The sequence below is a fragment of the Pongo pygmaeus genome, chromosome 9, assembly GCF_028885625.2.
Source record: "Pongo pygmaeus isolate AG05252 chromosome 9, NHGRI_mPonPyg2-v2.0_pri, whole genome shotgun sequence".
Classification (NCBI taxonomy): domain Eukaryota; kingdom Metazoa; phylum Chordata; class Mammalia; order Primates; family Hominidae; genus Pongo; species Pongo pygmaeus.
In genome coordinates this window covers 19,943,534-19,955,700 of record NC_072382.2, presented here as the reverse complement: position 1 = coordinate 19,955,700, position 12,167 = coordinate 19,943,534, and the positions used below count along the sequence as shown (strand labels likewise).

The 12,167-nt window shown below is 52.1% G+C and overlaps 2 protein-coding genes across 8 annotated transcripts in view; one reads left to right on the top strand and one right to left on the bottom strand.

The window, feature by feature from the left end:
- Positions 1–47: 47 nt before the first annotated feature.
- ACP2 (acid phosphatase 2, lysosomal) lies at positions 48–9,841 on the bottom strand. Its single transcript, XM_054439675.2, has 11 exons — positions 9,681–9,841; positions 9,047–9,142; positions 8,650–8,736; positions 6,534–6,686; positions 6,326–6,424; positions 6,157–6,246; positions 5,587–5,719; positions 4,072–4,154; positions 3,851–3,957; positions 3,557–3,732; positions 48–1,071 (listed from the first exon to the last, which is right to left on the bottom strand). The coding sequence occupies exons 1-11, from the start codon at positions 9,792–9,794 to the stop codon at positions 938–940; spliced, it is 1,272 nt and encodes a 423-aa protein (XP_054295650.1). The 5' UTR covers positions 9,795–9,841; the 3' UTR covers positions 48–937.
- The window catches only part of NR1H3 (nuclear receptor subfamily 1 group H member 3), a 20,406-nt gene continuing 17,882 nt past the window's right edge, over positions 9,644–12,167 (top strand). For 2 of the 7 annotated variants that reach the window (XM_063671890.1, XM_054439666.2), the window contains exon 1: positions 9,883–10,005. Coding sequence is in view for 2 of the 7 variants with exons in the window: in XM_054439661.1 (XP_054295636.1) it covers positions 9,809–9,869 (61 nt within the window). In the remaining 5 variants the exon portion in view is untranslated. The other 5 variants (XM_054439661.1, XM_054439669.2, XM_063671886.1 and 2 more) reach the window with 5 other exon arrangements.

The following is a 12,167-nucleotide window of genomic DNA, read 5'->3' as shown; positions in this document are numbered from 1 at the left end:
GAGCTTCTTGCGTCTCAGAAATGAAGAAAAGGCACAGGAAACAGCACTATCAGTCCAATAGGAAACAGCACTATTCATTCTCTGGGAGCTGCCCCAGCCCTATTCTGGGCCACAGTCTAGAACTTTCTTTTCCAGCTCACAACCTGCATATAGCTCAGGTCCCTGGAGACCCCAGCCCAGCTGAGGGAGAGCAGTTTCCTCATTTGTGTGACAAGCAACTCCCTTCCCACCACTCCCCACTCCCTCCCAAGTACAGACACCCTTGCGTCCTGCTCCAGTTGAAGGGGTGACAAAGATTCCTGAAGCATTCTGTCTGAGTCTAGTGGCGGCTCTAGCAGACACAGGGAAATGTGGCTCTAGCCAGACACAGGGAAATGTGGCTCTAGCCAGACACAGGGAAATGTGGCTCTAGCAGACACAGGGAAATGTGGCTGGCTGGCTGTTGGGTGATCCAGTTCCTTGGGAGCCAATGTTTGTACCCCTGGTATTAGCTGTTTTTCCCACTAAAATAAGCACTGAGAGGCAAGACCGTGTCCCTCTGAGCTATTTGCCAAAGACTTCAGGCTGGAGGAAAAAGAACACGGCTTGATAGAAGTGCAAGGCGGATCCAGCACCAACTCTGCCATTTTCTAATCCTAGGTCCTGAGTGAACACTGACCGCCAGTTTACATCTTAGGTGTGTAGGGAGCGTGGAGGAGGCAAATCCTGTTTGGAGAAAGCCAGTGTCCAACACAGCACTTGGTAAACATGAGGCATGGGAATGCTGAGTGACAGGCACCACGGGCCATGCTGAGCCCCACTCGCTCATCTGGCTGGGGTCATCAGAGGGAGGCCCAACCCAGGATCTCCTGTCCATGGGCTGGGGAGCAGCAACAGTCAGGAGCGAGGGCCCAGCCCACCTCCCCTAGGAGGCGGAGGGAAGGGGGCTGAGTGGTTGTCAGGCGTGGTCCTCCCCATCTGCGACATGGCGGTAGCCAGGAGGCTGGGCCTGCATCCGGAAGAGGACGGTGAGGAGCAGCACTATGAGGAGGAAGAGGATGGAGCCACATACAGCCAAGGCCACGATCACCTCTGGGCATGGGGAAGGCAAGAGAAAGGTCATGTCAGCATTCCATCATATGCCAGGTACTATTCTGACATATAGGAGATACACAGAGGTGGCCAAGACAGAGTCCCTGCTCTCATGAAGTTTACATGCTAGGAGAGGGGATGTAATAAATAAGCAAATGGGCTGGTCACAGTGGCTCATGCCTGTAATCCCAACATTTTGGAAGGTTGAGGCGGGCAGATCACCTGAGGTCAGGAGTTCGAGACCAGCCTGGCCATCATGGTGAAAACCCATCTCTACTAAATAAAGTTGGCCAGGCGTAGTGGCTCACACCAGTAATCCCAGCACTTTGGGAGGCCGAGGTGGGTGGATCACCTGAAGTCAGGAGTTCGAGACCAGCCTGGCCAACGTGGTGAAATGCCGTCTCTACTAAAAATACAAAAAATTAGCTGGGCATGGTGATGCGCGCCTGTAATCCTAGCTACTCGGGAGGCTGAGGCAGAATTGCTTGAACCTGGGAGACAGAGGTTGCAGTGAGCCGAGATCACGCCACTGCACTCCAGCCTGGGTGACAAAATGAGACTGTCTCAAAAAAAAAAAAAAAAAGGAGTGACAGTTCAGTGACGAATGTGATACAGATAGACAAAGCAAAGTAGGTCAGCAGGGAAGGCATCATTAAGAAAGCGAGAAGTTTAACAGAGACCTGGAGTCAATGAATGACATACAACAATCTGAGAAGAGTATCACGGGACAGAGGAGAGGAAGGAAGGGCAAAAGGCCCAGATGTGGGGATAAGCCTGGCACATGCTAGGATCATCAAGAAAGTCAGTCTCACCAGAGCAGAGTAAGCAAGGGGCATGTAGGAGATGGGGCAGGAGACCAGATGGAGTAGGGCCTGGAAGGCCATGGTGAAGAACTTGGATTTTATTGTATATGTGATGGGAAGCCACTGGAAAATTCTGAGAGGACAGTAGTGTGAACTGGTTTACATTTTTTAAAAGTTAACTCAGTCGGCCGCGGTGGCTCATGACTGTAATCCCAGCAATTTGGGAGACTAAGGCGGGCGGATCACCTGAGGTTGGGAGTTTGAGACCAGCCTGACCAACATGGAGAAACCTCGTCTCTACTGAAAATACAAAATCAGCTGGGCATGGTGATGCATGCCTGTAATCCCAGCTACTCGGGAGGCTGAGGCAGGAGAATTGCTTGAACCTGGGAGGCGGAGGTTGCAGTGAGCCGAGACTGCGCCATTGCACTCCAGCCTGGGCAACAAGAGCAAAACTCCATCTCAAAAAAATAAAAAAAGTTAACTCTGCTGTGCTGAAAGACTGGTAGGGACAAGAATAGAACCAGAAAGAACTAGGAAGCTTTTCATTCGGTCAGGCAAGAGCTGACGGTAGATTGGACCGCGGAGGCAAGAGCACATATTAATATTTGAAAGGTTGAGCTGATCTGGCAGTGGGCTGGATGAGGGGTATGAGAAGCGGTATGCAGAATGACCCAAGGGTTATACTGTGCCACTAGGTGACTCGTGGCATTGACTGAAACAAGGAAGCCTGGAAGAAGAGCAGCTTTGGAAGGAAAAGCATCTGGTTTTAGACATCGCAGCTTTGAGATGCCTTACTTAACATGCATGTAGAGACCTCAACTTGGCAGCTGGATATGAGTCTCTAGCTCAGAGAAGAGGTTGTGAATCTGTGAGTCAAGGCATAAGCACAGAAGTGGGCATGGAGATGGGCATAAAGTCATGAGGCTGCATGAGATCACTTGGGAGTGTGCACAGATGGGGAAAGCTCCAGGGATGAGTCCTGGGTCATCCGTTCTTTAGTGAGGAAGGGACGCCTGAAAGTCAGGAGAAGCCAAGAAAGTGTTTCAGGAAGGGGTGACCAATTATGTAATGCTGCTGAGAGGTGAGAGAAGCTAAGAATTAGTCACTGGCTTTGGTAGGAGGTCACTGGTCACCAGACAAGTATGGCTTCAGGGTAGTGGAAGGTGACACAAGACTGTCTAATGTGAGTCTAAGAGAACAGGTGGTGAGGAAGCAGAGCCAGATTCTAGGCAGCTCTTTCGAGGATTCCATTCTGAGAGGGAAGAGGCTGGTGGCTGGGGAAGAGGTGGCTCTCAGAGGTCATGGATGGGCTTTTGGGAGGGAAGTGATCCAGTAGAGAAGCAGAGGCGTCAGAGCTCCTTGCAGAGGTGAGGAGAGAGAACCCGAGTGTGGGTGGAGAGGCCACCCTAAGCAGTGGCTTCCCTCAGCAAGTAAGCTGGTGGAGCTGGTGGTGGGAGAACGAGCTGATTCTCTCTTGGCTCTTATTTTCTCGGTGATACAAGTGAGACATCACCTGAGGGTGAGAAGTGGGGAGAAGGTATAAAGCAGTCTGGGGTCGGGGAGGGAACTCCTAGCAAATGCAGTCAAATGGCTGGAAGTGCGACAGCTCTTGAGATGTACGGATGTGAATTGTAGGTTGTTCTAGGGCATGACTAGCAAGGAGGCCGGTGACAGCTCACCTGTGTCTGCAGGACCGCTTGCCACCTGGCACTCCTGCTGCCAATCCTTGGGCACGACGGGCTCTGTGAGGCGAAGGAAGTCCTGCAGTGGGCAGCGGTGAGGGCAGCCAGGCAGGCTGAGCGGCCAGGGGGCCTTGTCACTCTCGTTCCGAAAGTACATCTCCACTGAGAAATTCCTGCGGGTCGACAGGAGGCAATATGGGAGCTGCTCAGCCTGCCCGTCATGGGGTCCTTGGGCTGCCTCGAGCCACCTCCCGAGGGCCCCCTCCAGAGGACACTGCTAGCTCCACTCACCCAGAATCTTCCTGGTACAGTTCAAATATGTGGCAGGAGGCGTAGGGGGCTTGTTCACCATTGTAGACGTCCAGTGCCATTTGCAGGGCAACCAGGGTAGTGTCGTGCTGCGGGGGAGAGGGGCTGCCCGTCAGCATTGTTCCCCACACCCGCAGGAACCGAACAGAGAAGAAATCCAGCTCCTTGCCTGACACAGCGCACTAGGGAGCGCAGGCACTCACCGCGGAGTAAACCAGCAGCTTGGGGAGCTGGGAGGTGGTCGCCATTAGGGTCAGGTTCTTCCTTATCTGAGCCAGCAGGACTCCTGAAGGAGAAAAGTCCCCCGTGTTGCTGGCTACAGCCACCTCTGCCTTCTAATTCGACCTATCTATGCTCCTTTCACCCTCTGCCAGGCCTGGGCCTCATCACCTACGTGGAGAACTCTTTAGTGTCATGAACTCTTTAGTGTCATGCTCTTTAGGGACCATGTAAGAACTCTGTGGCACCCCTCCTCTCTAAGAACTGTCAAATGTACAGAAGGAAGCAAGACAAAACAAGATATCTGCCTATATGTCAACACGGATGTAGAAACCTGCCTGTGTTTACAGAAGCACTTCAGTTTGAAACAAATGTAAACTTAAGATTGCTTCAGAGTACACAGCGGGTGGGTCCATGCCCGGGTAACTACCATATGCTCTGAAAACCGAGATGTCAAAAAGGTGTGACAGCATGCATGCCCTTAGGTGCTCAAATGAGGAAGCTGGCATGTGTGTTACTCTCAGCCTTCTCAAAATGGCCCCCAGTGGTTCTCTTGGGGCAGCTGTTCATTTAAGAGAGGGAGGGTCTTCTGATGTGGGCGAAACTTAAGAACATGAATGGCAGGGCTGGGCGTGGTGGCTCATGTGTGTAATCCCAGCACTTTGGAAGGCTGAGGCGGGCAGATCACCAGAGGTCAGGAGTTTGAGACCAGCCTGGCCAACATAGTGAAACCCCGTCTCTACTAAAAATATAAAAATTAGCTGGGCGTGGTAGCAGGCACTTGTAGTCCCAGCTACTTAGGAAGCTGAGGCAGGAGAATCGCTTGAACCTGGGAGGTGGAGGCTGCAATAAGCCGAGATCATGCCACTCTACTATAGCCTGGGTGACAGAGCAAGACTCTGTCTCAAAATAAATAGGCTGGGTATGGTGGCTCATGCCTGCAATCCCAGCAGTTTGGGAGGCCGAGGTGGGTGAATCACCTGAGGTCAGGAGTTCAAGACCAGCCTGGTCAACATGGTGAAACCCTGTTTCTACTAAAAATACAAAAATTAGCCGGGCATGGTGGCTGAGGTCAGGAGCCTGGCCAACATGGTGAAACCCCGTTTCTACTAAAAATACAAAAGTTAGCCAGGCGTGATGGCATGTGCCCGTAATCCCAGCTACTCAGAAGGCTGAGGTAGGAGAATCACTTGAACCCAGGAGGCAGAGGTTGTAGTGAGCCAAGATCGAGCCATTGCACTCCAGCCTGGGTGATGAGGGAAACTCCATCCCCCTGAAAAAAAAAAAATAAATAACAATTTTTTTAAAAAGAATATGAATGGCAGAAAAGGAAGAGAGGTGGGGAAATTTGGTGACTAGCGGCATGAGGAGGGGGATTTGGTTTTGAAAGAGCAGGGAGTGTTTCAGTAGAGAGGGAAGTGTGTGAGAAGCCCCCACAGCAGATTTTTAACGCCTTAGGGTCCTGAGGAGTGGAGTGACTTGCTGTCCTTGTCACTCACCCCCCTGAAGCCGGGCCTTCTCCGCCTGCTGGTAGATTCCGAAGAGGAAGCGGAAGCTGAAGTCCTTTAGCCGGCTGAGACGCTGCATGGTTTGGGGTGAGGCCCAGGGCGGCAGGCGCAGCCCGTGCGTTTGCTGTGTATCGCAGCGGGCAGGTTAGCGCCCCAGGCCTAGGCCAGCCTCTCCAGGGGGCAGCTCTCTTCCCCAGTGGGAAGGTGCCTGTGTGTGTGAGGGAGGGAGAGGGGAGAGAGGCAGAGGGGCTGGAACCAGTAGACATGGCAGGCAGTGTGGATGCTGCAGGGCACAGGAAAGGAAGCTCAGGCACAAAAAGTGAGACTCAGCAGAAAGGAGATCTGGGTGGAGAACAGCAGGGACTGCTGACAATTAATAAACCATTTCCCACTCTGAGGATCTCTGTCACCCGTGAGGGAAGTTCCCGTGTTTCACAAGCACAGCCTCCCTGGACCTCCCCAGGGGCGTGACGGTATCAGGCACTGTGTTCTACCGTCCTGGTGACCTGGGCCTGCTGAGAGGGAAAAGAGTGATCACAGTGGGCACCCTAGTGGGCTCACCTCACAGAAGAGTGTGTCATAGACATTCCAGACGGTCTCCAGTGTCAGGTCTGTAAGCCCTGTCTCGTTGGCCACCATGTCCAGAAATTGCTATGAAAAATGGATCAGGGTCTCAGTCCTGCTCTGGGGAAAAGACAGCATGGTGACCTCCACCTCTGCCCCTACTCACTGCATTCCGAGAACTCTCATTCTGATACTCTGGTGTCTGCCGGGTCTCGTTCTGCAGCTGCTCATAACGGGGGCATGGGCCCAGCGGGAACTTCAGCAGCTGTAGAGCAAAGCGGGGAAACAGGCAGCAGGAAAAGGAGCCTGCCATCAGCAGGCCCACGGCCAGAGCTGTCACCTCACCACCCCAGGGAAGGGCTGGCCACTCTCACCCTGTCCTCAGTGATGGGCACAGTGTGCACAGGGATAGGCTGCCACGAGATGTTCGGGTTGAAGCGCTGCATCCCGTTGGGAGGGAAGAGTCCAGCCAGGTTGGCCTCAGCACTCATGAGAGTCCGGTCAAAGTCTGTGCTTCGCACATAAACCTGCAGAGATAGCAACACAAGTCACGTGTGTCTGTGTGTGTGTGGTGGGGAAGTTTTGGTCACCCTGAAGTGGAGCCTTGTATGTATGTGTGTGTGTGTGGTGGGAAGTTTTGGTCACCCCAAAGTGGAGCCCCAGGGGAGAACCTGTTCTTGATGGCCACCCAGCAAACTGTAAACCTACCATACATCTGGCCCTCACCCTCCTCTGGCCTCTGGCCTTCCCCGTCCCCCAAACACTGCACTGGGGGTTGTCACCACTCTGTGAAGAACTCCTGTGGGAATGGCCTTAGTTGAAATGCCCCTTCCAGTCAAAAGTGCTGAGTCAATCAGTAAGGCTCTCTGGTCTGTCTGGTTTCATAGCAACACCTCTCTCCCTGTCTAGATCAGGGTCCTTGGGGCAGAAACTAGGTCCAGTGACGACCCTTAGAGACCAGGGAGAAAAAAATAAGATAAAGGGCTGGGCCTGGTGGCTCACACCTATAATCCTAGCACTTTGGGAGGCCAATGCAGGAGGATCGCTTGAGGCCAGGAGCTCAAGACTAGCCTGAGCAACATAGTGAGACCCTGTCTCTACAAAAAAAATTAAAAAATTACCCAAGTGTGACAGGTACCTGTAGTCCCAGCTACTTGGGACGCTGAGGCAGGAGGATCACTTGAGCCCAGGAGTTTGAGGCTGCAGTGAGCTATGACTGAGGCACTGTGCTACAGTTTGGGTGACAGAGTGAGACCCCTTTAAAATATATGTATATATTTTGGGCCAGGCACGGTGGCTCATGCCTGTAATCCCAGCACTTTAGGAGGCTGAGGCAGGCGGATCAGCTGAGGTCAGGAGTTCAAGACCAGCCTGGCCAACATGGTGAAATCCTGTCTCTACTAAAAATACAAAAATTAGCCAGGCATGGTGGCACACACCTGTAATCCCAGCTACTCGGGAGGCTGAGACAGGAGAATTGCTTGAACCCAGGAGGCGGAGGTTGCAGTGAGCCAAGAGCCAAGATCATGTCACTGCACTCCAGCCTGAGCGACACAGCAAGACTCCATCTCAAAAAATATATATATATATTAAAAAAATATTTTGAAGAGCTTATTCAGAGATAGTGGCTCATGAAAAGGGAGGAGGAAACTGGGGAAGGACAAGCTCAGGACAGAGCTGGGCCTTAAGAGAACAATAACAATGTCTAGGGACTCTTGATACGGCTGAGGCTGACAGTGGTAACCAGAGGAACAGCTTCCCCCATTCCTGGGGTGGGGGGAGGACTCAAGGAGCAGGCACACTCACCAGTCCTCCTTGATGTGTCCTAGGAATGTAGCATGACCTGGCGCGGCAGACAGGGCTCAAAGACCTCATCTTGATCAAGAAAAGACAAGCCCTATCTACGCATGTTTTCCCCGCTGTCTTTCATCTTGGGCCTGTCTGGTTTATCCTCAGATACCCCCACAACATTCTAAGCTCCATGAAGACAGAGATCATATCTGTGTGGTGCACCACTGAATGCAAAGTGCTAGCACAGTCGTTGGCCTTTAATAGGTACTCAATAAATGTCTTGGATGGAAAGCCTGTGATTTCACAGAGTCAGAAACCACTTTGCCAGGCCCGCCCTTAAGTCTGAATTGGGATGCTTAATCAAGTTTGCCTCTTCCCAGCCAAGCAGGGGCAACTCAGCTCCTAGGGCTTTGTTCCAGACAGCTCTCAGATGTCTTTTCCTGTAGTTGGTTTTTTTTGTTTTTTTTTTTAAGTATTTATTGATCATTCTTGGGTGTTTCTCGGAGAGGGGGATATGGCAGGGTCATAGGATAATAGTGGAGAGAAGGTCAGCAGATAAACACATGAGCAAAGGTCTCTGGTTTTCCTAGGTCTTTTCCTGTAGTTGTGACCAAAAATACAAGGAGGCCAAAGTGCCCAGCCTCAGCCTTAGGCTCCCTGAGGGCAAAAGATGAGGGCAGCATACCCCGTTCCCCTTACCTCTTGCCGGTGATAAGAGGTGTTTAGGAAGCCATGATAGCGCTGCCGCAGGGCCTGGCCCAGCTCCCAGTGCTGTAGCATCCCCTCCTGTGGGCAAACCCAAGGGTTAAGAGGGTCTAGAGGGAAGGGGTGGCTTCAAGCCCCATGGGGTTTAGGCCCTGTTGCTTTCCAGGTTTACCCTTTGCTGGAGTCAATTAATCTGATCCCAGAAGTCTTTCATTAAGTGGCCAGTCATGCACAGCAATATCATGGGCACAGAGATTAAGGTTATGAAATCTGGTCAAAGTCAGCACCCACATGGGAAAAGGCAGTTTAGTAGGACCCCAAGTTTTGTAGACTGCTCTGGACGTCACTCATTCTGCAGCTCATCCTGAGGAAAGGCTGGCTTCTGACCCACCTTGGTTAACTGACCAAACCCCTGGGGCCATTCTTCTTCCTGATAGGGGTCCTTGGGATATGTCTTCACTGGTGAACGGTCTCCATGGCGGTACAGCTGAGGGAAGAAAATGGTTTGCCTATAGATCAGAAGCATCCCCTTGATAGGGACCCAGAGCCTACCTTTTGCCCCATATTAGGGAAGGAAGTCTCATTCCCTCTGGGAAGCCTCCTCGCTGCAAAAGACCCCAGCTAGGAGTCAGTCACTTCTTCTTCCAGAGATTCTAACTTAGCTAAGCAATGCTACTGGAGACCATAGGCAAAGCCAAGGTACAGGTAGGAAGGGAAAAGAGAAGTGAAAGCAACGTATGTGGTGGGGACAACTGGGGAAAAAAGATAACCAAAGGCTTCTTTAGGGATGAGTCTTAACCATTCAACCACTTCCCTGTCTCAAGGCAGACTCACCCCTACGCATTCGGTCATCCTGACTCCCATAAGCCAGGGCTCCACGTCAATCCTGAATCCAGCCTCCCAACTACCCAGGCCAGTCGTCCCCTCCTAAACCAGCTGTTCCTTCCCGAGATCCTCGACCCCCACCAGCTGGCCTTTGCCCTTCTAGCTTCAGGGAACTCTTTGGTGACCCCATCTCTCATTACCAAGGTAACGAAGCGCAGACTCCGGGCCTGGGTGGGCGGCATCACCACCAGGTTCACGCCGAGAAGGAGCTGGAGGAGAGCCGCCCGGCTCCAGCCGGACCGCTTGCCCGCCATCACCGTTGTAATCTATGCAGCAAAAAAGCTGGAACCCGCTGGGTGGCACCTGCAAGCAGCCGCCCGGACGCACCCGTAAGGACACACGCCGGAAGTGCGTTCGCCGCCATCTTACTTAGGGACGAGCTGGGGTGCGGGGAAAAGGCGCAATCTCGGTGGGATTGCGTGCAGGAGGGTTGCGGTCTGGCTGTGGCGGAGGAGCGTTAAGAAGGTAACGCGACCTGGCGCGGCAGACAGGGCTCGAAGACCTCATCTTGATAAAGAAGGCCATAAGTTCGCGTTTGCCTCTGCTCGGAGAAATCCCTTACCAAGGTGGCGCTTGCAGTGGGCGGGACCATGTCTGGAGAGCCAGCGTCCCCTCCAGGCTTGACCCCATAGCTAGATCGGGTGCAGAATTGAGGCGAGGGATGGGAAAGTAGAGGTCGCTTCTCTCTACGCCCCTGCCTTTGTGGGGAGATTGAGCCCTGGCCCTGTTCTCTAGGAGACGTTTTGCTTGGGGTGCAGGGCACAGTATGTAAACAACTCTTTGGACTCCGTGTGTCCTTGAAGTTGCCCCAGTCTAGCCTACCTTTCCTGCACCGCACAAAGCTTCAGTAGCCCTCTCACTTTCCCTTCCAGTCCTTTTCCTGTCCTCCCTCCCCTCCACTTCCAAGTTTTAGAGTCAAGACGTCATGCCTCTTCCCAAAGGAGTTGGTTTGCACAGGATGTTCAGACTTTCCAGACCCAAAGCACTGAATCCCTGGGGGAGGAATTTCAGACCAGTGGGGAGGTATTTTGAGGTAAGGGACAGGCGCATATCATAAAGTGGGAGTAGGTGGCGTTTCCACAGAATCAATGGCCCTCTTGGCATTGACCATTAGGATTCAGGTGCAGCCAGTTTGGCCTCAGGACTTTGTGACTCTTGTGACGGTTGCAGAAGTTGCAGAAGGTCAGATCATACGTCCTGGGGATGCTTTGATTCAGATCTGCCTACTGGAAGCAAATCTCCTCAGATCTTTGGGAAACAAAACTGATCAGGCTTGGCCTGGGCGCCGTGGCTCACCTGTAATCCCAGCACTTTGAGAGGCCGAGGCAGGCAGATCACCTGAGGTCAGGAGTTCGAGACCGGCCTGGTCAACGTGGCGAAACCCCGTCTCTACTAAAAATACAAAAAAAAAAAAAATTAGCCAGGTGTGGTGGCGTGCTCCTGTAATCCCAGCTACTCCGGAGGCTGACGCAGGAGAATCGCTTGAACTCGGAAATCGGAGGTTGCAGTGAGCTGAGATCACGCCACTGCACTCCAGCCTGGGCGACAGAGTGAGACTGTCTCAAAACAACAACAAAAAAACCTGATTAGGCTTGGTGTGGTGGCTCAAGTTTGTAATCCCAGCACTTTGGGAGGCCAGGGTGGGAAGATTGCTTGAGCCCAGGAGTTCGAGACCAGCCTGAGCAGCTTAGGAAGATCTCCTCTCTACCAAAAAAAAAAGTTTAAAAATTAGCTGGGTGTGGTGGCACACACCTGTGATCCTAGCTCCTCAGGAGGCTGAGGTGGGAGGATCACCTTGAGCCCAGGAGGTTGAGGCTGCAGTGAGCCATGATGGTGCAACTACACTCCAGTCTAGATGACAGAGCAAGACTGTGTCTCAAAAAAAAAAAAGAAAAAAAAGATCAAAATTATCTGTCCTTATTTTGCCCTAGGACTCCAGATTCAATTATTTATATATACTTCAGGATTTAAACTTTGCTTCCAGAGTTGTCGTGGAGGAGGCCAAGAAGCAAATAGAGTAAGAGCCAAAGCCTGGGTAGCCAAACAGTTCTTAACCTTCTTATTTAATCACAAGCCCCTTTATGAATCACATGAAAATTTTGCACCTCTCCTCCAGAAAAATGTTCACACATATAAACACACACATGGAATTTTGCATATAATCCCAAATGGTTCACAAAGACCATTTATTACAGGTTTCATAAATCAGCATCTCTGAATACCTGATTTAACCTAGTCCTCTTTACAGCTTAGGAAACAAACCTAAAGAGAGGAAGTGACTTGTCCAAATTCACAGTTTGGGCATAGGCACAGTTTGAGAATGGATTAAAAGTCAAGTTTTGGCCGGGTGCGTGCTCACGCCTGTAATCCCAGCACTTTGGGAGGCCGAGGCGAGCGGATCACGAGGTCAGGAGATCGAGACCATCCTGGCTAACATGGTGAAACCCCGTCTCTACTAAAAATACAAAAAATTAGCCAGGCATGGTGGTGGGCGCCTGTAGTCCCAGCTACTTGGGAGGCTGAGGCAGGAGAATGGCATGAACCCGGCAGGCGGAGCTTGCAGTGAGTGGAGATCATGCCACTGCACCCCAGTCTGGGCGACAGAGCAAGACTCCGTCTCAAAAAAA